Below are 25,598 nucleotides of genomic sequence, written 5' to 3' on the forward strand. Positions count from 1 at the left end.
AAAGCTCGCCGCCATTGGGCTCTGGAGCCGTGGAAACGTTTTCTCTGGAGTGACGAATCACGCTCACTATCTGGCAGTCCGACGGACTAATCTGGGTTTGGCGGATGCCAGGAGAACGCTACCTGCCCGACTGACTGCATAGTGCCAACTGTAAAGTTTGGTGGAATAATGGTCTGGGGCTGTTATTCATGGTTCGGGCCCCTTAGTTCCAGTGAAGGGAAATCTTAACCCCACAGCATACGATGCCATTCTAGACGATTCTGTGCTTCCAACTTTGTGGCAACATTTTGGGAAAGGCCCTTTCCTGTTTCAACATGACAATGCCCCTGTGCACAAAGCGAAGTCCATACAGAAATGGTTTGTCGAGATCGGTGTGGAAGAACTTGACTGGCCTGCACCGAACCCCGACCTCACCAATGCTCTTATGGCTGAATGGAAGCAAGTCCCTGCAGCAATGTTCCAACCTCTAGTGGAAAGGCTTCCCAGAACAGTGGAGGCTGTTATAGCAGCAAAGGGGGGACCAACTCCATATGAATGCCTATGATTTTGGAATGAGATGTCGGATGGGCAAGTGTCCACATACTTTTGGCCATGTAGTGTATTTCTAGGAAAGCGAGAACACAAACAGAGGGGGAGGGAGAGAATATAGAGGGGGGCTGGAAAAGACAAGTCAGAAAGCAAGAAAGTCAGAAGGGGAAAGGAGAGGAGGGTTCTCAGTGATCATTTCCGTGCCCGTTTAGAAAAGTCTAAATTCCACGTAGTCTCAGAACAGCAGTGGTTAGTTACCCCCTCTACCCCCTTACCCCTTCCCACCCCCTTCTACTCCCCTGCCTCCCCCTCTCTCTCCCAGGGACTCCATCCACCCAGCTGGTTTTATCTGAAGATTGTCAGACAATGCCTAGAGGATCCCATCCCCTAATCTTCCTAAAAACCCCCTTTCATCCCAACTGGTAAAGAATGATAGAAAAGGGCTGCTGACACTGAGCTGGGAAACCACACTGCACATCTGGGAGGGGGGGGTGATGGTGTGTGTGTGAGAGAGAGAGAGAGAGAGAGAGAGAGAGAGAGAGAAAGAGAGAGAAAGCGAGAGAGAGAGAGAGAGAGAGAGAGAGAAAGAGAGAGAGATTGTGTTTGTGCGTTAGGGAGGGAGGGGTTGGGGGGTAGAGGGTATTGGGGTGTTGGTGTAGTTAACTAATTAAATAGTTTTGCTGCTCAAACATTCAAATGGCCAAAGAGGAGATTAAGGGGGGTGGGAGTTTTTAAATTTTTTAATCTGTGTTCTGACCCAACAAACCCCCCCCCCATTCCCGCAGTCACACACACACACACACACACACACACACACACACACACACACACACACACACACACACACACACACACACACACACACACACACACACACACACACACACACACACACACACACACACACACTTAACTACCAGATTAGTTTGTTTCAACCCTCAAAGGGTTAAAAGGCAATAGGTTTAGGCACATTCCAGAGATTTTTCTCTCCCAAATACAACTGATTTTAAAATGGACTACAAGCACTTAAAGTCAGTGAGTTGTGAACTGCTGTCCATACTAACAACAAATATCTTTAACAATTTACAAATAACCTGGAAGCAACAGCCAAGAGAGCTTCTTTTCCAACTAGCCTCATTTCAATTGGCCTGTGAGTTAATTGATCAAACACAATTGAATTGATTTAATTGATTCATCCTACCTTTCTCCCCTCTCTTTTTTGATGTAGAGTATCCTTGTTTTTTAAAAGGCATTTTAAATCCTATGTAATTATATTATTATTATTAAAAAGGTCACTGATAAAAATGTACAAATGTACAAAACTCTCCAAAACTTCCCACAGACATACCAGAGAAGCAGACAGACAAGACAACGACTCGTCCATAGTCGTTAACAAGACAACGACTCGTCCATAGCCGTTAACAAGACGACTCGTCCATAGCCGTTAACAAGACGACTCGTCCATAGCCGTTAACAAGACGACCATTCGTCCATAGCCGTTAACAAGACAACTCGTCCATAGCCGTCCAAGCCGTCGTCCAAGACAACGACTTCGTCCATAGCCGTTAACAAGACAACGACTTCGTCCATAGCCATTAACAAGACGACTTCGTCCATATCCGTTAACAAGACGACTCGTCCATATCCGTTACAAGACAACGACTCGTCCATAGCGTTAACAAGACAACGACTTCAGTCCATAGCTGTTAACAAGACAACGACTCAGTCATAGCTGTTACAAGACGACTCAGCCCATAGCCGTTACAAGACGACTCGTCCATAGCCGTTACAAGACAACGATCGTCCATAGCTGTTACAAGACAACGACTTCGTCCATAGCTGTTACAAGACAACGACTCAGTCCATAGCCGTTACAAGACAACGACTCAGTCATAGCCGTTAACAAGACAACGACTCAGTCATAGCCGTTAACAAGACGACTCAGTCATAGCCGTTACAAGACAACGACTCAGTCATAGCCGTTAACAAGACAAGCTGTTACCAAGACTCGGCCCATAGCTGTTACCAAGACAACGACTCGGTCAAAGCTGTTACAAGACAACGACTCAGTCATAGCCGTTAACAAGACAACGACTCAGTCATAGCCGTTACAAGACAACGACTTCGTCCATAGCCGTTAACAAGACAACGACTCAGTCATAGCTGTTACAAGACAACGACTCAGTCATAGCTGTTACAAGACAACGACTCAGTCATAGCTGTTACAAGACAACGACTCGTCCATAGCTGTTACAAGATAGCTGTTAACAAGACAACGACTCAGTCATAGCTGTTACAAGACAACGACTCGTCCATAGCGTTACAAGACAAGACTCAGTCATAGCTGTTACAAGACAACGACTCGTCCATAGCCATAGCTGTTACAAGACAACGACTCAGTCATAGCTGTTACAAGACAACGACTCGTCCATAGCTGTCGATAGTCATAGCTGTTACAAGACAACGACTCAGTCATAGCTGTTACAAGACAACGACTCAGTCATAGCCGTTAACAAGACAACGACTCAGTCATAGCTGTTACAAGACAACGACTCAGTCATAGCTGTTACAAGACAACGACTCAGTCATAGCTGTTACAAGACAACGACTCAGCCATAGCTGTTAACAAGACAACGACTCAGTCATAGCCGTTACAAGACAACGACTCGGCCATAGCGTTACAAGACAACGACTCAGTCATAGCTGTTACAAGACAACGACTCAGTCATAGCTGTTACAAGACAACGACTTGTCCATAGCCGTTACAAGACAACGACTCAGTCATAGCCGTTAACAAGACAACGACTCAGCCATAGCTGTTAACAAGACAACGACTCAGTCATAGCCGTTAACAAGACAACGACTAGCCGTCCATAGCTGTTACAAGACAGCGACGACGTTCGTCCATAGCCGTTACAAGACAACGCTGTCCACAAGTTACAACAACTCAGTCATAGCTGTTACAAGACAACGACTCAGTCATAGCTGTTACAAGACAACGACTCAGTCATAGCTGTTACAAGACAAATTTCGTCCATAGGCCAGCTGTTAGCCGTTAGCCGTTAAGACAACGACTCGGCCATAGCTGTTACAAGACAACGACTCGTCCATAGCTGTTACAAGACAACGACTTCGTCCATAGCTGTTACAAGACAACGACTCAGTCATAGCTGTTAACAAGACAACGACTCAGTCATAGCCGTTACAAGACAACGACTCGTCTATAGCGTTACAAGACAACGACTCAGTCATAGCTGTTAACAAGACAACGACTCAGTCATAGCTGTTAACAAGACAACGACTCAGTCATAGCCGTTACAAGACAACGACTAACAGCCATAGCCGTTATGCGTTACAAGACAACGACTCAGTCATAGCCGTTACCAAGACAACGACTCGGCCATAGCTGTTACAAGACAACGACTTCGTCTATAGCGTTACAAGAGTGCGACTCAGTCATAGCTGTTAACAAGACAACGACTCAGTCATAGCCGTTAACAAGACAACGACTTCGGTCCATAGCCGTTACAAGACAACGACTCGGCCATAGCTGTTACAAGACAACGACTTCGTCTATAGCGTTACAAGACAACGACTCAGTCATAGCTGTTAACAAGACAATGACTCAGTCATAGCTGTTAACAAGACAACGACTCAGTCATAGCCGTTACAAGACAACTCATCCATAGCTGTTACAAGACAACGACTCGTCCATAGCCGTTACAAGACAACGACTCCAGTCCATAGCCGTTACAAGACAACGACTCGGTCAAAGCCGTTACAAGACAACGACTTCGGTCCATAGCCGTTACAAGACAACGACTCGGTCATAGCCGTTACAAGACAACGACTCGGTCATAGCTGTTACCAAGACAACGACTCGGTCATAGCCGTTACCAAGACAACGACTCGCCCATAGCCGTTACAAGACAACGACTCAGTCATAGCCGTTAACCTAACCAACATTCATGTCCACAAAAAGACAACCTCGTCCATAGCCGTTAACAAGAAACGACTTGGCCAACACAACAACAACGATCGTCCAAAGCGTTGAGGGACTTCGTCCATAGCGTTACAAGACAGTGACTCGGACACAAGACAATGACTCCCTCCGTCCCAAGACAACCTCCCGTTCCAACGACTCGTCCATCCGTTACAAGACAACGACTCAGTCCGACTTACCTAACCAACATTCATGTACACAAAAAAACAACCAGAGAGAGAGAGAGAAAAGGCTGACAACACAACAACAACAACAAAACGAGGGAATGCCTCCCTCCCTCCCTCCCTCCCTCCCTCCCTCCCCTCCCTCCCTCCCCTCCCCTCCCTCCCTCCCTCCCTCCCTCCCTCCCTCCCCCTCCCTCCCTCCCCAGAGTATTATAGTGGGAACACTTTTTCTTCTCTTGGTGCTGCCAGATTATACTGGGTATCCCATTAAAGTTGGTGAAATGCCATTCTTGTGTCTTTAAGCCCTGGCGTACGGGGTGAAGACGAGTCTTGCCTGCAGCTTACAAGGCTCCAGCACGGTGTCATCTGGACATAGTTACATTCATTAATGGTAAGCTTCTTTAGCAGCCATACGTTTCTGAACGAACTGGAGGTCTGATAATATACCCGAAGCCGCCGACACTGGCTGTGTGTGTGTGAAGAGAGAGAGAGAGAGTCTGGCTGTGTGTGTGTGAAGAGAGAGAGAGAGAGAGTCTGTCTGTGTGTGTGTGAAGAGAGAGAGAGAGAGTCTGGCTGTGTGTGTGTGAAGAGAGAGAGAGAGAGAGTCTGGCTGTGTGTGTGTGAAGAGAGAGAGAGAGAGAGTCTGGCTGTGTGTGTGTGAAGAGAGAGAGAGAGAGAGTCTGGCTGTGTGTGTGAGAGAGAGAGAGAGAGTCTGGCTGTGTGTGTGTGAAAGAGAGAGAGAGAGAGTCTGGCTGTGTGTGTGTGAAGAGAGAGAGAGAGAGAGTCTGGCTGTGTGTGTGTGAAGAGAGAGAGAGAGAGAGAGTCTGGCTGTGTGTGTGTGAAGAGAGAGAGAGAGAGTCTGGCTGTGTGTGTGTGAAGAGAGAGAGAGAGAGTCTGGCTGTGTGTGTGTGAAGAGAGAGAGAGAGAGTCTGGCTGTGTGTGTGTGAAAGAGAGAGAGAGAGTCTGTCTGTGTGTGTGTGAGAGAGAGAGAGAGTCTGGCTGTGTGTGTGTGAAAGAGAGAGAGAGAGAGTCTGTCTGTGTGTGTGTGAAGAGAGAGAGAGAGAGTCTGGCTGTGTGTGTGAAGAGAGAGAGAGAGTCTGGCTGTGTGTGTGTGAAGAGAGAGAGAGAGTCTGGCTGTGTGTGTGTGAAGAGAGAGAGAGAGAGTCTGTCTGTGTGTGTGTGAAGAGAAGAGAGAGAGTCTGGCTGTGTGTGTGTGAAGAGAGAGAGAGAGAGTCTGGCTGTGTGTGTGTGTGAAGAGAGAGAGAGAGAGTCTGGCTGTGTGTGTGTGAAGAGAGAGAGAGAGAGTCTGGCTGTGTGTGCGTGAAAGAGAGAGAGAGTCTGGCTGTGTGTGTGTGAAGAGAGAGAGAGAGAGAGTCTGGCTGTGTGTGTGTGAAGAAGAGAGAGAGAGAGAGTCTGGCTGTGTGTGTGTGAAGAGAGAGAGAGAGTCTGGCTGTGTGTGTGTGAGAGAGAGAGAGTCTGGCTGTGTGTGTGTGAAGAGAGAGAGAGAGTCTGTCTGTGTGTGTGTGAAGCGAGAGATAGTCTGGCTGTGTGTGTGTGAAGAGAGAGAGAGAGAGTCTGTCTGTGTGTGTGTGAAGAGAGAGAGAGTCTGGCTGTGTGTGTGTGAAGAGAGAGAGAGAGTCTGGCTGTGTGTGTGTGAAGAGAGAGAGAGTCTGTCTGTGTGTGTGTGAAGAGAGAGAGAGTCTGTCTGTGTGTGTGTGAAGAGAGAGAGAGAGAGTCTGTCTGTGTGTGTGTGTGTGAAGAGAGAGAGAGAGAGTCTGTATGTGTGTGTGTGAAGGGAGAGAGAGAGAGAGTCTGTCTGTGTGTGTGTGAAGGGAGAGAGAGAGTCTGTATGTGTGTGTGTTGGTGTGTAACTCAGAGAGTAACGCATCACTCTCACACCACTCATGTCGCTTCAAAATCAGCGTAACTAGAGGCCGTTGACTACACTACTAGACTAGAGGCTGTTGACTACACTACTATACTAGAGGCTGCTGACTACACTACTATACTAGAGGCTGCTGACTACACTAGAGGCTGATGACTACACTAGAGGCTGTTGACAACACTAGAGGCTGTTGACTACACTATTACACTAGAGGCTGTTGACTACAGTAGAGGCTGTTGACTACACTAGAGACTGTTGACTGCTCTAGAGGCTGTTGACAACACTAGAGGCTGTTGACAACACTAGAGGCTGTTGACTACACTAGAGGATGTTGACAACACGAGAGTCTGTTGACTACACTAGAGGCTGTTGACTACACTAGAGGCTGTTGACTACTCTAGAGGCTGTTGACAACTCTAGAGATTGTTGACAACACTAGAGGCTGTTGACAACACTAGAGGCTGTTGACAACACTAGAGCCTGTTGACGACACAAGAGGCTGTTGACGACACTAGAGGCTGTTGACGACACTAGAGGCTGTTGACAACACTAGAGGCTGTTGACAACACTAGAGGCTGTAGAGGCTGTTGACAACACTAGAGGCTGTTGACAACACTAGAGGCTGTTGACAACTCTAGAGGCTGTTGACAACACTAGAGGCTGTTGACAACTCTGGAGGCTGTTGACAACACTAGAGGCTGTTGACAACACTAGAGGCTGTTGACAACACTAGAGGCTGTTGACGACACAAGAGGCTGTTGACGACACAAGAGGCTGTTGACAACATTAGAGGCTGTTGACAACACTAGAGAATGTTGACAACACTAGAGGCTGTTGACGACACAAGAGGCTGTTGACAACTCTAGAGGCTGTTGACGACACAAGAGGCTGTTGACAACACTAGAGGATGTTGACAACACTAGAGTCTGTTGACTACACTAGAGGCTGTTGACTACACTAGAGGCTGTTGACTACTCTAGAGGCTGTTGACTACTCTAGAGGCTGTTGACAACTCTAGAGTCTGTTGACGACACAAGAGGCTGTTGACTACACTAGAGGCTGTTGACTACTCTAGAGGCTGTTGACTACTCTAGAGGCTGTTGACAACTCTAGAGTCTGTTGACGACACAAGAGGCTGTTGACTGCTCAAAATAATAATAACAAAGAGCACTTAATTTATACTGAAGATACAATACATATTGGTGGCCTGTCCTGTCAGCCTGTCCCGTACGTCTGGGCGTAGGTCTGTCTGTCTGTCTGTCTGTCTGTCTGTCTGTGCGTAGGTCTGTCTGTCTGTCTGTAGGTCTGTCTGTCTGTCTGTCTGTCTGTGCGTAGGTCTGTCTGTCTGTAGGTCTGTCTGTCTGTCTGTAGGTCTGTCTGTCTGTCTGTCTGTCTGTGCGTAGGTCTGTGCGTAGGTCTGTCTGTCTGTAGGTCTGTCTGTCTGTCTGTAGGTCTGTCTGTCTGTCTGTCTGTGCGTAGGTCTGTGCGTAGGTCTGTCTGTCTGTAGGTCTGTCTGTCTGTCTGTCTGTGCGTAGGTCTGTCTGTGCGTAGGTCTGTCTGTCTGTAGGTCTGTCTGTCTGTAGGTCTGTCTGTCTGTCTGTCTGTGCGTAGGTCTGTCTGTGCGTAGGTCTGTCTGTCTGTAGGTCTGTCTGTCTGTCTGTCTGTGCGTAGGTCTGTCTGTCTGTAGGTCTGTCTGTCTGTGCGTAGGTCTGTCTGTCTGTAGGTCTGCAAGGTGCATTAAGCCACATGGCTGTATCCCCACCCACCCACCCACCCCACCCCACCCACCCACACCCACCCACCCACACCCACCCACCCACCCCACCCACCCACCCACCCACCCACCCACACACCTCTGGCTGTATGGCCATATCCCCTCTTCTTCTCGTGTGATGCCTCTGCTCACAGAAAGGGATTAGGCAGCAATAAAACCCAGTGGCAATAATCTCATCATCCTCGACTTTTTAAACATCTGTTCATTATGCGCCAGGCTAAAAACTGATTCAAACACACACGCAGTCTCTCACACACACGCAGTCAAACACACACACGCAGTCTCTCACACACACACACGCAGTCTCACACACACACACGCAGTCACACACACTTGTTGTTTATCGCTTATCTGGAGCGCAGCAGGTGAGGGCGGCTCGGCGCCGTGCTGATCGCCATTCTTTAGATAATTGCGTCCATTGTTACAGGTTATATCGTCATTTGGAATAGGATGTAGGTATAAATAGTCATGTGGGCGAGTGGGGGTGTGTGTGTGTCTGTGTGTGTGTGTGTGTGTGTGTGTGTGTGTGTGTGTGTGTGTGTAGATAGGTACAGGGGCAGGTGGGTGGGTGTGTGTGTGTGTGTGTGTGTGATAGGGTGTGTGCGTGTGTGTGTGTGTGTGTGTAGATAGGTACAGGGGGCAGGTGTGTGTGTGTGTGTGTGTGTGTGTAGATAGGTACAGGGGGCAGGTGGGGGTGTGTGTGTGTAGATAGGTACAGGGGGCAGGTGGGTGTGTGTGTGTGTGTAGACAGGTACAGGGGCAGGTGGGGTGTGTGTGTGTGTGTAGATAGGTACAGGGGGCAGGTGGGGGTGTGTGTGTGTGTAGATAGGTACAGGGGCAGGTGGGGTGTGTGTGTGTGTAGATAGGTACAGGGGGCAGGTGGGGGGTGTGTGTGTGTGTAGATAGGTACAGGGGGCAGGTGGGGTGTGTGTGTGTGTGTAGATAGGTACAGGGGGCAGGTGGGGGTGTGTGTGTGTGTAGATAGGTACAGGGGGCAGGTGGGGGTGTGTGTGTGTGTAGATAGGTACAGGGGGCAGGTGGGGTGTGTGTGTGTGTGTGTAGATAGGTACAGGGGGCAGGTGGGGGTGTGTGTGTGTAGATAGGTACAGGGGGCAGGTGGGTGTGTGTGTGTGTGTAGATAGGTACAGGGGGCAGGTGGGGGTGTGTGTGTGTGTAGATAGGTACAGGGGCAGGTGGGGGGGGGTGTGTGTGTGTGTGTGTAGATAGGTACAGGGGGCAGGTGGGTGTGTGTGTGTGTGTAGATAGGTACAGGGGCAGGTGGGGGTGTGTGTGCGTAGATAGGTACAGGGGGCAGGTGGGGGTGTGTGTGTGTAGATAGGTACAGGGGGCAGGTGGGGGTGTGTGTGTGTGTAGATAGGTACAGGGGGCAGGTGGGTGTGGTGTGTGTAGATAGGTACAGGGGGCAGGTGTGGTGTGTGTAGATAGGTACAGGGGGCAGGTGGGGGTGTGTGTGTGTAGATAGGTACAGGGGGCAGGTGGGTGTGTGTGTGTAGATAGGTACAGGGGGCAGGTGGGGGTGTGTGTGTGTGTAGATAGGTACAGGGGGCAGGTGGGGGTGTGTGTGTGTGTAGATAGGTACAGGGGGCAGGTGGGTGTGTGTAGATAGGTACAGGGGGCAGGTGGGGGTGTGTGTGTGTAGATAGGTACAGGGGGCAGGTGGGGGTGTGTGTGTGTAGATAGGTACAGGGGGCAGGTGGGGGTGTGTGTGTGTGTAGATAGGTACAGGGGGCAGGTGGGGGTGTGTGTGTGTGTAGATAGGTACAGGGGGCAGTTGGGGGTGTGTTTGTGTAGATAGGTACAGGGGGCAGGTGGGGGTGTGTGTGTGTGTAGATAGGTACAGGGGGCAGGTGGGGGGGTGTGTGTGTGTGTAGATAGGTACAGGGGGCAGGTGGGGGTGTGTGTGTGTGTAGATAGGTACAGGGGGCAGGTGGGGTCGGGGACATTCAGAAGAAGGCCAGAGGATTCCAAAACGCTGAATAAAAAACCATTTAAATCCTATTCTGTTTTTGAATAGCTGAAATTTCTATAAATGTGATATTTTTCTTTGGGACGAATATCACACAATACAGGACAGATAATACTGATGATGTTGACAGGGATATTTAGAATGATAACAATACAAAACCATTCAGAGTACCAAATAAATACTATTCCAAATAAAGACATTAAGTGTTAGATATATATTTGATATTTGAGGCCCCTTAGCGCCACACGGATGAAAAAGGAATCAGTCAAGTCCTGTTTTTGATTAAAATGTTTCCTTTCCTTTCTGCCTCAGTCTGACAGGGAAGAGGCAGCCTCAGTCTGACAGGAAGAGGCAGCCTCCGTCTGACAGGAAGAGGCAGCCTCCATCTGACAGGAAGAGGCAGCCTCCATCTGACAGGAAGAGGCAGCGACACCTCCGTCTGACAGGAAGAGCCTCCGTCTGCAGCGACACCTCCGTCTGACAGGAAGAGGCAGCCTCCGTCTGACAGGAAAGGCAGCCTCCGTCTGACAGGAAGAGGCAGCGACACCTCCGTCTGACAGGAAAGAGCCTCCGTCTGACCTCCGTCTGACAGGAAGAGACACCTCCGTCTGAAGAGGCAGCCTCCGTCTGACAGGAAGAGGCAGCGACACCTCCGTCTGACAGGAAGAGGCAGCCTCCGTCTGACAGGAAGAGGCAGCCTCCGTCTGACAGGGAGGCAGCCTCCGTCTGACAGGAAGAGGCAGCGACACCTCCGTCTGACAGGAAGAGGCAGAGACACCTCCGTCTGACAGGAAGAGGCAGCGACACCTCCAGTCTGACAGGAAGAGGCAGCCTCCGTCTGACAGGAAGAGGCAGCGACACCTCAGTCTGACAGGAAGAGGCAGCGACACCTCCGTCTGACAGGAAAGACACCTCCGTCTGACAGGAAGAGGCAGCCTCCGTCTGACAGGAAGAGGCAGCCTCCGTCTGACAGGAAGAGCCTCCGTCTGACAGGAAGAGGCAGCCTCCATCTGACAGGAAGAGGCAGCGACGCCTCCGTCTGACAGGAAGAGGCAGCCTCCGTCTGACAGGAAGAGGCAGCGACGCCTCCGTCTGACAGGAAGAGGCAGCGCCTCCGTCTGACAGGAAGAGGCAGCCTCCGTCTGACAGGAAGAGGCAGCGACACCTCCGTCTGACAGGAAGAGGCAGCCTCCGTCGGACAGGAAGAGGCAGCCTCCGTCTGACAGGAAGAGGCAGCGAGCCTCCGTCTGACAGGAAGAGGCAGCCTCGTCTGACAGGAAGAGGCAGCCTCCGTCTGACAGGAAGAGGCAGCCTCCGTCTGACAGCCTCCGTCTGACAGGAAGAGGCAGCAGCCTCCGTCTGACAGGAAGAGGCAGCCTCCGTCTGACAGGAAGAGGCAGCCTCCGTCTGACAGGAAGAGGCAGGAAGACAGCCTCCGTCTGACAGGAAGAGGCAGCCTCCGTCTGACAGGAAGAGGCAGCGACACCTCCGTCTGACAGGAAGAGGCAGCCTCCGTCTGACAGGAAGAGGCACGCCTCCTCCAGCCTCTGACAGGAAGAGGCAGCCTCCGTCTGACAGGAAGAGGCAGCCACCTCCGTCTGACAGGAAGCAGCCTCCGTCTGACAGGAAGAGGCAGCCTCCGTCTGACAGGAAGAGGCAGCCTCCGTCTGACAGGAAGAGGCAGCCTCCGTCTGACAGGAAGAGGCAGCCTCCGTCTGACAGGAAGAGGGCAGCCTGACCGTCTGACAGGAAGAGGCAGCCTCCGTCTGACAGGAAGAGGCAGCCTCCGTCTGACAGGAAGAGGCAGCGACACCTCCGTCTGACAGGAAGAGGCAGCGACACCTCCGTCTGACAGGAAGAGGCAGCGACACCTCCGTCTGACAGGAAGAGGCAGCCTCCGTCTGACAGGAAGAGGCAGCCTCCGTCTGACAGGAAGAGGCAGCCTCCGTCTGACAGGAAGAGGCAGCGACACCTCCGTCTGACAGGAAGAGGCAGCCTCCGTCTGACAGGCCTCCGTCTGACAGGAAGAGGCAGCGACACCTCCGTCTGACAGGAAGAGGCAGCCTCCGTCTGACAGGAAGAGGCAGCAGGAAGAGGCACACCTCCGTCTGACAGGAAGAGGCAGCCTCCGTCTGACAGGAAGGCAGCGCAGCCTCCGTCTGACAGGAAGAGGCAGCAGGAAGAGGCAGCCTCCGTCTGACAGGAAGAGGCAGCAGCCTCCGTCTGACAGGAAGAGGCAGCCTCCGTCTGACAGGAAGAGGCAGCGAGCCTCCGTCTGACAGGAAGAGGCAGCCTCCGTCTGACAGGAAGAGGCAGCGACACCTCCGTCTGACAGGAAGAGGCAGCGTCCTGACAGGAAGACACCTCCGTCTGACAGGAAGAGGCAGCCTCCGTCTGACAGGAAGAGGCAGCGACACCTCCGTCTGACAGGAAGAGGCAGCCTCCGTCTGACAGGAAGAGGCAGCCTCCGTCTGACAGGAAGAGGCAGCCTCCGTCTGACAGGAAGAGGCAGCGACACCTCCGTCTGACAGGAAGAGGCAGCGACACCTCCGTCTGACAGGAAGAGGCAGCCTCCGTCTGACAGGAAGAGGTAGCCTCAGTCTGACAGGAAGAGGTAGCCTCCGTCTGACAGGAAGAGGCAGCAGCCTCCGTCTGACAGGAAGAGGCAGCCTCCGTCTGACAGGAAGAGGCAGCAGCCTCCGTCTGACAGGAAGAGGCAGCCTCCGTCTGACAGGAAGAGGCAGCTGACACCTCCGTCTGACAGGAAGAGGCAGCCTCCGTCTGACAGGAAGAGGCAGCCTCCGTCTGACAGGAAGAGGCAGTCGACACTCCGTCTGACAGGAAGAGCAGCCTCCGTCTGACAGGAAGAGGCAGCCTCCGTCTGACAGGAAGAGGCAGCCTCCGTCTGACAGGAAGAGGCAGCCTCCGTTTGACAGGAAGAGGCAGCCTCCGTCTGACAGGAAGAGCAGCGACACCTCCGTCTGACAGGAAGAGGCAGCCTCCGTCTGACAGGAAGAGGCAGCCTCCGTCTGACAGGAAGAGGCAGCCTCCGTCTGACAGGAAGAGGCAGCGACACCTCCGTCTGACAGGAACAGTCTGAAGGAAGAGGCAGCCTCCGTCTGACAGGAAGAGGGCAGTCTGACAGGAAGAGGCAGCCTCCGTCTGACAGGAAGAGGCAGCCTCCGTCTGACAGGAAGAGGCAGCCTCCGTCTGACAGGAAGAGGCAGCCTCCGTCTGACAGGAAGAGGCAGCCTCCGTCTGACAGGAAGAGGCAGCCTCCGTCTGACAGGAAGAGGCAGCCTCCGTCTGACAGGAAGAGGCAGCCTCCCTCAGGAAGAGGCAGCCTCCGTCTGACAGGAAGAGGCAGCCTCCGTCTGACAGGAAGAGGCAGCCTCCGTCTGACAGGAAGAGGCATAGAAGTAATGAGAACAATAATATCAATGATAGTTATAATAAAGATGAAGATGATGATGATGGTAGAAATAGAGACAGTAGACAATGAAGGTATAGAATCAGACTAATAATAATAACTAAAAAACGCATATATAATTTTACTATTGAAACTGATACTCGAAGATTCACCTAATTAAAACAGAGAAATTTATTTATTTTAATTATAAATATTATCAATAATAATATTAATTATTATTTTGAACCGCTATGCTGTGAAGGACACACACTAGGACGCACATATTGTAGTTATGACAATACATAAAATAACAAACTTAAAATATATATATACAGTACCAGTCAAAAGTTGGAACACATACTCATTCAAGGGTTTTTCTTTATTTTTAATATTTTCTACATTTAGAATAATAGTGAAGACATGAAAACTATGAAATAACACATATGGAATCATGTAGTAACCAAAAAAAGTGTTAAATCAAAATATATTTTAGATTCTTCAAAGTTGCCTTGATGGCAGCTTTGCACACTCTTGGCATTATCTCAACCAGCTTCATAAGGAATGCTGTTCCAACAGCCTGGAAGGAGTTCCCACATATGCTGAGCACTTGTTGGCTGCTTTATCTTCACTCTGCGGTCCGACTCATCCCAAACCATCTCAACTGGGTTGAAGTTGGATGATTGTGGAGGCCAGGTCATCTGATGCAGTCCTCCATCACTCTCCTTCTTAATCAAATAGCCCTTACACAGCCTGGGAGGTGTGTTCTGGGTCATTGTCCTGTTGAAAATCAAATGATAGTCCCACTAGGCCCAAACCAGATGGGAGGGTGTATCGCTGCAGTATGATGTGGTAGCCATGCTGGTTAAGTGTAACTTGAATTCTAAACAAATCACTGACAGTGTCACCAACAAAGCACCATCACACCTCCTCCTCCATGCTTCACGGTGGGAACCACACATGCAGAGATCATCCGTTAACATGATCTGCGTCTCACAAAGACACGGCAGTTGGATCCAAAAATCTCAAACTTGGACTCATTAGACCAAAGGACAGATTTCCACCAGTCTAATGTCCATTGCTCATGTTTCTTGGCCCAAGCAAGTCTCTTCTTCATATTGGTGTCCTTTAGTAGTGGTCTCTTTGCAGCAATTAGACCATCAAGGCCTGACTCACACAGTCTTCTCTGAACAGTTGATGTTGAGATGTGTCTGTTACATAAACTCTGAAGCATTTATTTGGGCTGCAATTTCTGAGGCTGGTAACTCTGCTGCGGAGGGAGGATAAGTTCCTTAGAGGTAAGTCTGGGTCTTCCTCTCCTGTGACGGTCCTCATGAGAGCCAGTTTCATCATAGCGCTTGATGGTTTTTGCGACTGCACTTGAAGAAACTGTCAAAGTTCTTGAAATCTTCCGGATTGACTGACCTTCATATCTTAAATTAATGATGGGCTGTCGTTGGTCTTTGCTTATTTGAGCTGTTCTTGCTATAATATGGACTTGGTATTTTACCAAATAGGGCTATCTTCTGTATACGACCCCTAACTTGTCACAACAACTGATTGTCTCAAATGCATTATGAAGGAAAGAAATTCCACAAATTAACTTTTAACAAGATACACCTGATAATTGAAATGCATTCCAGGTGACTACCTCATGGAGCTGGTTGAGAGAATGCCAAGAGTGTACAAAGCTGTCATCAAGGCAAAGGACGGCTATTTGAAGAATCTCAAATATAAAATATATTTTGATTTCTTTAACAGTATTTTGGTTGCTACATGATTCCATATGTGTTATTTCATAGTGTCGATGTCTTCACAGTTATGTAGAAAATAGCAAAAATACAGAAAAACCCTTGAATAAGTAAGTGTGTCCAAACATTGATTAATATTTTTATTCTAACATTCAGCCCAGGAATAAAGGTAAATCGATTATAAATATCATCAATAACTATTATCCCTAACGTGGTCAACTGCTATGCTGTGAAGGAAACACACCACTCCCGTCAGCCCAGGAATAAAAGGTAATGTATCATCGTGATAAAATATGACTTTCGTTATAAATATCATCAATAACTATTATTATCACCCTAACATTAGGTGAGCGTTCTCCCAACGTTGTGAACTGCTATGCTGTGAAGGAAACACACTCCCCGTCACTGTATCATCTATGCATTGTGAAGGTTCTCCCAACACCATGCTGTGAAGGACACTCTACCCCCCAGTCAGGAATAACAAGTTCATTAGGCAGAGAGCGCCCCAGGAATTCAACCCCCCCCCCGACCCACCGCCGCACTCTGATTGGGCGCCTGGCTGCCGTGCTCTGCGTCGGCACGGCGATGGGGCTCGTTAGAACCCTGCAGTAATTAAGAGCTGTTAGAAAGTGAATTCTCCCAAGGCAGATGAGGAAATTAAACTATTCACTGATTACATATTAATACACACACAACAATGGGGCCATAAGCTTGGAAGGCCACCGAGGAATTAATGGCTGTACTTCATTACCATAAACAATGGAAGCATAGAAAGGCAGTTTTATGCCACTCTCTCTTCTGTAATGTGCCTGATATCAGAAGACACTTGACAATTCTTGTTCAATTATCTCTATTATTCAATGTGCTGTGAACTGCCTCCCAGTAAATAAATTAACCACCCCAATTACTTTTGTATTCATCTGGGGAGAACCATCGTCTCTCGTACCGCGTAATAGAAAAGAGAAACCGGTGCAGAACTCAGAAAGCATTGCTGGGGGAAGAAACTGGGGAATATGAGGAGAGGAAGAGAGGGAGGGGGAGGAGAGAGAGGGAGGGGGAGGGAGGAGGGGGAGGGAGAGAGAGAGGGAGGGAGGGAGAGAGAGGGAGGGGGAGAGAGAGAGGGAGGGAGGGAGGAGAGAGAGAGGGGGGAGGGGAGGGGAGAGGGAGGGGGAGGAGAGAGAGGGAGGGAGGAGAGAGGGAGGAGAGAGGAGAGGGAGGGAGGGAGAAGAGAGGGGAGGGAGGGGAGGAGAGAGAGGGAGGGAGGGGGGAGGGAGAGAGAGGGAGGGAGAAGAGAGAGAGGGAGGGGAGGAGAGAGAGGGAGGGAGGGGAAGAGAAAGGGAGGGAGAGGGGGAGGAGAGAGAGGGAGGTGGAGGAGAGAGAGGGAGGGAGGGGAGGAGGAGGGAGAGGGAGGAGAGAGAAAGGAGGAGAGAGGGGGAGGGGGAGAGAGAGAGAGAGGAGAAAGAGGGAGGGAGAAAGAGAGAGAGGGAGGGAGAGGGAGAGAAGAGGAGAGGAGGGATGGAAAGGAGAGGGGAGGGAGAGAGAGGAGGGGGAGGAGAGAGAAGAGGGAGGGAGAGGGAGGAGAGAAAGAGAGGTGGAGGAGAGAGAGAATGGAAAGGAGAAAAAAGAGAGAAGAAGAGAAAGGAGAAAGGAGAGAGAAATGGAAAGGAAGGAGAGAGAGAAAGAGAGAGAGAAGGAGAGAGAAAATAAGGAAAGAGAAGGGGAGAGAAGAGAAGGGGAGAGAGAAAAAAGAGAGGCAGAGAAGGGGAGAGAGAAAAAATGGAAAGGAGAAGGAGAGAGAGGCAGAGAGAAGGGAGAGAGAAATAAGAAAGGAGAGGGGAGAGAGAAAAAAATGGAAAGGAGAAGGAGAGAGAAATGGAAAGGAAGAGAGGAGAGAGAAAATAAGAGAGGCAGCGAGAAGGGAGAGAGAGAAAATAAGAGAGAGGCAGCGAGAAGGGGAGAAAATAAGAGGGAGAGAGAAGGGGAGAGAGAAAATAAGAGAAGGAGAGAGAAAGGGAGAGAAGGGGAGAGAGAAAAGGGGGAGAGGCAGTAAGAAGGGGAGAGAGAAATAAGAAGGAGAGAGAAAAGGAGAGAGAGAATAAGAGAGAAAGCGAGAAGGGAGAGAAAATAAGAGAGAGAAAGAGAGAAGGGGGAGAGAGAAAAGAGAGAGGAGAAGGAGAGGTAGAGAAAGGGGAGAGGGAGAAGGAGAAGGAGGGGAGAGAGAAAAGGAGAGGAGAAGGAGAAAGAAAGAGAGAAGGAGAGAGAAAAGGGGAGAGGCAGTAAGAAGGGGAGAGAGAAAGAGAGAGAGAAGGGAGAGAGAAAAGGAGAGGGAGAAGGAGAGAGGCAGCGAGAAGGGGAGAGAGAAAGAGAGAAGGGAGAGAGAAAAGGAGGAAAAGAAGGGGAGAGAAAGAGAGAAGGGCCAGAGAGAACAGTAGACCAGCTAGACAGAAGAGAGAGAAGGGGACAGGACCAGGGAGAGGAGAAGGAGAGAGGCAGCGAGAAGACAGAGAGCTGGGGAGGACCAGAGACAGACAGAGGAGCCATGGGACAGGACCAGAAAGACAGACAGAAGGCTGGGGAGGAGAGAGAGACAGGGGCTGGCATGGGACAGGACCAGCTAGACAGACAGAGGCTGCCATGGGACAGGACCAGCTAGACAGACAGAGGCAGCCATGGACAGGACCAGAGACAGACAGAGCCATGGGACAGGAGAGAGACAAGACAGAGGCTGCCATGGACAGGACCAGCTAACAGACAGAGGCTGCCATGGGACAGGACCAGCTAGACAGACAGAGGCTGCCATGGGACAGGACCAGCTAGACAGACAGAGGCTGCCATGGACAGGACCAGCTAGACAGACAGAGGCTGCCATGGGACAGGACCAGCTAGACAGACAGAGGCTGCCATGGGACAGGACCAGCTAGACAGACAGAGGCTGCCATGGGACAGGACCAGCTAGACAGACAGAGGCTGCCATGGGACAGGACCAGCTAGACAGACAGAGGCTGCCATGGGACAGGACCAGCTAGACAGACAGAGGCTGCCATGGACAGGACCAGCTAGACAGACAGAGGCTGCCATGGGACAGGACCAGCTAGACAGACAGAGGATGCCATGGGACAGGACCAGCTAGACAGACAGTGGCTGCCATGGGACAGGACCAGCTAGACAGACAGAGGCTGCCATGGGACAGGACCAGCTAGACAGACAGAGGCTGCCATGGGACAGGACCAGCTAGACAGACAGAGGCTGCCATGGGAAATTACCACCTAGACAGACAGTGGCTGCCATGGGCCAGGACCAGCTAGACAGAGGCTGCCATGGGACAGACCAGCTAGACAGACAGAGGATGCCATGGGACAGGACCAGCTAGACAGACAGAGGCTGCCATGGGACAGGACCAGCTAGAGGAGTGGAGGAAGAGAGAGGGGAGGAGAGGGAGGAGAGAGGAGGAAGAGAGGGGGAGGAAGAGAGAGGAGTGGAGGAAGAGAGAGAGGAGGAAGAGAGGAAGAGAGGAGAGAGAGGAGTGGAGGAAGAGAGAGGGGAGGAGAGAGGAGGAAGAGGGAGGAGAGAGAGGAATGAGGAATAATATAATAATATAGGGATTTAGCAGAGGAGGAAGAGAGGGGCTGGGGCCACTACTTACATATGGGTGGAGAGAGGAATCGAAGAGACGCTTGGGAGGCCATGAGGGGACTGAGCCACACAGGACACACAGAGAGGAGGAGGGGAGGAGAGAGGAGGAAGAGAGGGGAGGGAAGGGGAGAGAGGAGGAAGAGAGGGGAGGAAGAGAGAGGGGGGGAAGAGAGGGGAGGAGAGAGGAGGAAGAGAGGGGAGGGAAGGGGGAGAGGAGTGGAGGAAGAGAGAGGGGAGGAGGGAGGAGGAGAGAGGAGGAAGAGAGGGGAGGGGGGGAGGAGAGGAGGAGGAAGAGAGAGGGGAGGAGAGGGAGGGAGGAAGAGAGGGGAGAGGGAGGAGGGGAGGGAGAGGAGTGGAGGAAGAGAGAGGGGGAGGAGAGGAGGAAGAGAGGGGCGGGGGAGAGAAGGGGAGGGAAAAAGAGAGGAAACAGGTGAACGAATACCGTTGCAGCCTCCGAGGACCAGGAAGAGAGGGAAGTAGAAGAAGCGAATACAACCCCCCTCCAACACTCACTCCCTCCGTGTTTACCCAAACTACATTCTGTCCATGTCATTGAGTGATGCTACTGTGTTTCTGGGGACGTATCCGGGGGGGACTTCTTCTCTCTGATACTACCAGTATTACTGTCGGCTACGTCCATCCTCCATCCTGCTGCCTCCCTACCTGTCTACTATCGGATTATTTACAGGGGGCTGGCTGGGCTGGAGCTGTGCAATATCAATCTGGCTCAAGGTGTGTGTTTGTGGAAAACAGGGTGTGGTGGCAGTGTGTGTGTGTGTGTGTGTGTGTGTGTGTGTGTGTGTGTGTGTGTGTGTGTGTGGTGTGTGTGTGTGTGTGTGTGTGTGTGTGTGTTTTCCGGTAAACAACGTATCCAGCTAAGGCTACTTTATCAGCAGTGGGGAAAACCTTCAGATTGACACAATGGTGTTCACTCCTACAGGGGTAGAGGATATGGAGGGATGAGGGAGAGAGAGATGGAGGGAGACAAGGAGGGATGGAAAGAGAGAGAGGGAGAGATAGAGGGGGAGAGAGATGAGAGAAGGGATAGAGAGAGGAAGAGGTGAGAGGAGAGGGGAGGGAGAGAGAGATGGAGAGAAACAGAGTAAGGAGAGATGTCTCCATATAGGAGGAGCAGTAAAATCCTTAATCCCTCCACCCTGGTGTTGCTTTCTCCCCCTCTCTCTCTTCTCCCCCTCTCTCTTTTCCCCTCTCTTCTTCTCCCTCTCTCCTCTCTCTATGTACCTCTCTTATCCTCTCTCCCCTCTCTTATCCCTCTCTTCTCCCCCTCTCTCTTCTCCCCCTCTCTATCTCTCCACCCCCTCTCTCTCTTCCCCCTCTCTCTCTTCTCCCCCTCCCCCTCTATCTCTCCTCCCCCTCTCTCTCTCTCCTCCCTCTCTCCCTCCCCCATCTCTCTCCTTCCCCCTCTCTCTCTCTCCCCCTCTCTCTCTCTCTCTTATCTCTTCTCCCCCCTCTCTCACTTCTCCCTCTCTCCTCCCCTCTCTCTCTTCTCCCCTCTCTCACTTCTCCCCCCTCTCTCTATCTCCCCCCTCCTCACTCTCTCCTTCCCCCCTCTCTCTCTCTCCTCTCTCTCTTCCCCCCTCTCTCTCCTCCCCTCTCTCTCTCCTCCCCCTCTCTCTCTCCCCCCCCTCTCCTCCTCCTCCCCCTCTCTCCTCCCCCTCTCTCTCCCCCCCCCTCTCCCTCTCCCCCTCTCTCTCTCCTCCCCTCTCTCTCTCCTCCCCCTCTCTTTTCCTCCCCCTCTCTCTCTCTCCTCCCCCTCTCTCTCCCCCCTCTCTCTCCCCTCGCCCTCCTCCCCCTCTCTCTCTCCTCCTCCTCTCTCTCTCTCCTCCCCCTCCCCCTCTCTCTCCTCCGCTCTCTCTCTCTCCTCCCCCTCCCCTCTCTCCTCCTCCCTCTCTTTCTTCCCTTTTTCCGGCCGCTCTGTTGTGAGGATAAATTGTTTAGTAGCAGTAACAGAATGCTAGACCGCATCCCAAATGGCACCCTATTCCTATAAAGTGCACTACTTTAGACGGGAGCCCTATGGGAGATCTAGTCAAAAGTAGTGCACAATGTAGGGAATAGGGGTACAATTTGTGCCGCAGTCCTATTCTGTTATTTCAGTACAGGACTCAATGGAACCGGAGCCCCTTGGCTCAGACACCTGTCTGTGTCATGTCTATACAAGGTTACCCTCCAGCCAACGCTTTCCAACCACACCAATCAGCCTGTATGGAAGCCAAAAAGATCACACTTTTGAGTGTGAGTCTGTGTGTATGTTGGGTTAAGTGTGTGTGTGTTGTGTTCTCAGTGCATGTGTGTGTCGTGCTCTCAGTGTGTGTGTTACCTCTTGCATTATTTTAAATGTCCCCCCCCTCTCACTTAACCCCCACCAATCATCCACCTCTCCTCTTCTGCTGCATATCATTGAAGACCAGATATGTACTGGGGGAGGGGGGGCTATGCATGGCTGAGCACACTGTTCAATGTGAGCTGAGCAGGCTGGCTGGGCTCCCCCACCCCCACTATCAGGCTGGCTGGGGGCTCCCCCCCCCCACACTGGTGGGACACTATCAGGCCTGGTTATCATTTCCCATGAAGACTCTCTTATCACCCTGGCCCAGAGAGGTCTCCCCTTCTTCTCCCCCTCGCTCTCCCACCATCTATCCTCCTTCTCCCCCTTCTATCACCCTCTACTCCCACTCTCCCCATTTCCTCCCCCTTTTCATATCCACCAGCCAGCTCCTCGTATCGCTCCCTCCCTCCTTCCCTCCGTAGCAACACAACATTCACTGCTTCAAAGATTCCACCCAGCATCCCAAATGGAGCCTCTATTCCTTATATAGTGCATTGGGCTCCATAAAGTAGTGCGCACTACGTAGGGAATAGGGTGTCATTTGGGACACTACAGCCTCACACACACTTCCCCAACTCCGTGAGAGTTTGTGTGAAACGCTCAATTTGCCAAAACAGTTTTCCAGTGTAATTGGGCTTGGTACCTGTGTCCATGAGATAGCGTAGCCTCTTCTCCACGCGCGCCGCCCGGGCGCCGATGTGGCGCGTTCGCTCTCCAGAGCAGACAGCTCCCCACCACGTACTGACTGGTGTCTTTGAACGCCTTCTGGTAGAGGGAGAACAGAGAGAAGAGGGGAGACAGAGAGAAGAGAGAGAAGAGGGGGAGACGGAGGAGAAGAGAGAGAAGAGGGGGAGACGGAGGAGAACAGAGAGAAGAGAGAGAAGAGGGGGAGACGGAGGGAGAAGAGAGAGAAGAGAACAGAGAGAAGAGGGGAGACGGAGGAGAGAGAGAAGAGGGAGAGAGGAGAAGAGGGAAGAGGGGGACGGAGGAGAACAGAGAGAAGAGAGAGAAGAGGGGGAGACGGAGGAGGAGAAGAGAGGGGGAGAGAGAAGAGAGGGGAGACAGAGGAGGAAGAGGGGGAGAAGGAGAAGAGAGAGAAGAGGGGGAGATGGAGGAGAGAGAGAAGAGAGAGAAGAGGGGGAGACGGAGGAGAAGAGAGAGAAGAGAGAGAAGAGGAGAGAGAGAGAGAGAGAGAAGAGGGGGAGACGGAGGAGAACAGAGAGAAGAGAGAGAAGAGGGGGAGACAGAGGAGGAGAGAGAGAGAAGAGAGAGAAGAGGGGGAGACGGAGGAGAAGAGAGAGAAGAGAGAAGAGGGGGAGACAGAGGAGGAGAGGGGAGGAGGAGGAGAGAGAAGAGAGAGAAGAGGGGAGACAGAGGAGGAGAGAGAGAGAAGAGAGAGAAGAGGGGGAGACAGAGGAAGAGGGGGAGAGAGAAGAGAGAGAAGAGAGACAAACAGAAGGAAAGACAGAGGACAGAGAGACAAACACAGAGGACAAGAGACAGAGGACAGAGAGACAAACAGAATGACAGACAGAGGACAAAGAGACAAACAGAAGACAGAGGGACAGAGAGACAAACAGAAGGAAAGACAGAGGACAGAAAGACAAACAGAAGGAAAGACAGAGGACAGAGAGACAAACAGAAGGAAAGACAGAGGACAGAGAGACAAACAGAAGGAAAGACAGAGGACAGAGAGACAAACAGAAGGAAAGACAGAGGACAGAGAGACAAACAGAAGGAAAGAAGAGGACAGAAAGACAGAGGACAGAGAGACAAACAGAATGAAAGACAGAGGACAGAGAGACAAACAGAAGGAAAGACAGAGGACAGAGAGACAAACAGAAGGAAAGACAGAATGAAAGAGGACAGAGAGACAAACAGAAAGACAGAGGACAGAGAGACAAACAGAAGGAAAGACAGAGGACAAAGAGACAAACAGAATGAAAGACAGAGGACAGAGAGACAAACAGAAGGAAAGACAGAGGACAGAGAGACAAACAGAAGGAAAGACAGAGGACAGAGAGACAAACAGAAGGAAAGACAGAGGACAGAGAGACAAACAGAAGGAAAGACAGAGGACAGAGAGACAAACAGAAGGAAAGACAGAGAAAGACAGAGAGACAAACAGAAGGAAAGACAGAGGACAGAGAGAGACAAACAGAAGGAAAGACAGAGGACAGAATGAAAGACAGAGGACAGAGACAAACAGAAGGAAAGACAGAGGACAGAGAGACAAACAGAATGAAAGACAGGAAAGACAAACAGAATGAAAGACAGAGAGACAGAGACAAACAGAAGGAAAGACAGAGGACAGAGAGACAAACAGAAGGAAGAGACAAACAGAAGGAAAGACAGAGGACAGAGAGACAAACAGAAGGAAAGACAGAGAGACAAACAGAATGAAAGAGAGACAGAGAGACAAACAGAAGGAAAGACAGAGGACAGAGAGACAAACAGGGGTTAGAATTCTCATGAAACAGGAATCACATACAGCATCAAAACATTGTCATTTATTAAACGGGGGAGAGAGAAGAAAGGGAGAGAGGAGGTTTTCCTTTTAAACAGAAAGTCTTCATTAGAAGACTGAAAGGCCCCCACGATAATGGCCGCCTTGTTGTTGCTATTGTTCCCTTCTTCTTGTTGTTGTTTGGGTCTCCCTCCCTCTTCAGAGAGCGGTGGCTCGAGATAGACAGCAAAGCTACTCAGAGAAGAAAGTGACTTGTATTTGTGCGTTTGAGTTCTAGTCGTTTGCACACTTGGAAACACTGTAGTCAGAAACACTGACTCAGTTCCCTCCCGACACACGCTCCCTACCCAAACCTTTTTCTTGTGATACACTATTATGCTCCCTCTTGTCCTAATTTACTCAACCTGTATGGATGGGGTCAGGGTCACCCCCGTTTACCTCTGAGTCATTCCACCTCCGTCCCCATCGCCCTTATTTCAGCCACATCATGTCTAGTGCAGGGCTCACCAACCCTGTTCCTGGAGAGACCTCCTGTAGGTTTTAACTCAACCTCGTTCCTGGAGAGAGACCCCTCCTGTATTTAACGCCAAACCCTGTTCCTGGAGAGATACCCTCCTGTAGGTTTTAACTCCAACCCTCCTGTAGGTTTTAACTCCAACCCTGTTCCTGGAGAGAGACCCTCCTGTAGGTTTTAACTCCAACCCTCCTGTAGGTTTTAACTCCAACCCTGTTCCTGGAGAGATACCCTCCTGTAGGTTTTAACTCCAACCCTGTTCCTGGAGAACCCTCCTGTAGGTTTTAACTCCAACCCTGTTCCTGGAGAGACCCTCCTGTAGGTTTTAACTCCAACCCTGTTCCTGGAGAGAGACCCTCCTGTAGGTTTTAACTCCAACCCTGTTCCTGGAGAGAGACCCTCCTGTAGGTTTTAACTCCAACCCTCCTGTAGGTTTTAACTCCAACCCTGTTCCTGGAGAGAGACCCTCCTGTAGGTTTTAACTCCAACCCTGTTCCTGGAGAGAGACCCTCCTGTATTTAACTCCAACCCTCCTGTAGGTTTTAACTCCAGACCCTCCTGTAGGTTTTAACTCCAACCCTCCTGTAGGTTTTAACTCCAACCCTCCTGTAGGTTTTAACTCCAACCCTCCTGTAGGTTTTAACTCCAACCCTCCTGTAGGTTTTAACTCCAACCCTCCTGTAGGTTTTAGAACCAGGTGTGTTAGATGAGGGGGTTTCTTGCCAAGGGACCAATGATAACCCCCACCCAGGTTAACCAGCAGCCAATCATATGTTAACAAAATAATCACCACGGCTCGTCTGATTATCAGGTGAATGATAATGGCTCGTAGAAGTAATCAACATGTAACAGCAACAACTAGGATGAGTTGACACTATAACAAGGATGGTCTCCTCTCCTTCCTTAGAGGATGAGTTGACACTATAACTAGGATGGTCTACTCTCCTTCCTTAGAGGATGAGTTGACACTATAACTAGGATGGTCTCCTCTCCTTCCTTAGAGGATGAGTTGACACTATAACTAGGATGGTCTACTCTCCTTCCTTAGAGGATGAGTTGACACTATAACTAGGATGGTCTCCTCTCCTTCCTTAGAGGATGAGTTGACACTATAACTAGGATGGTCTACTCTCCTT

The 25,598-nt window shown here is 50.8% G+C and overlaps 1 protein-coding gene across 1 annotated transcript in view; it reads right to left on the reverse strand.

Annotated features, from left to right (window-relative positions):
- Positions 1-24,397, reverse strand: part of LOC135513363 (EH domain-binding protein 1-like) — a 97,729-nt gene extending 73,332 nt beyond the window's left edge. The window contains exons 1-2 of the mRNA XM_064936290.1: positions 24,387-24,397; positions 22,125-22,246 (exon numbers count right to left, since the gene is read on the reverse strand). Coding sequence (XP_064792362.1) covers positions 22,125-22,246; positions 24,387-24,397 — 133 coding nt within the window. The remainder of the gene's footprint in view (positions 1-22,124; positions 22,247-24,386) is intronic.
- Positions 24,398-25,598: the final 1,201 nt, after the last annotated feature.

This window comes from Oncorhynchus masou, chromosome 24 (assembly GCF_036934945.1).
Source record: "Oncorhynchus masou masou isolate Uvic2021 chromosome 24, UVic_Omas_1.1, whole genome shotgun sequence".
In the NCBI taxonomy this organism is placed as follows: domain Eukaryota; kingdom Metazoa; phylum Chordata; class Actinopteri; order Salmoniformes; family Salmonidae; genus Oncorhynchus; species Oncorhynchus masou.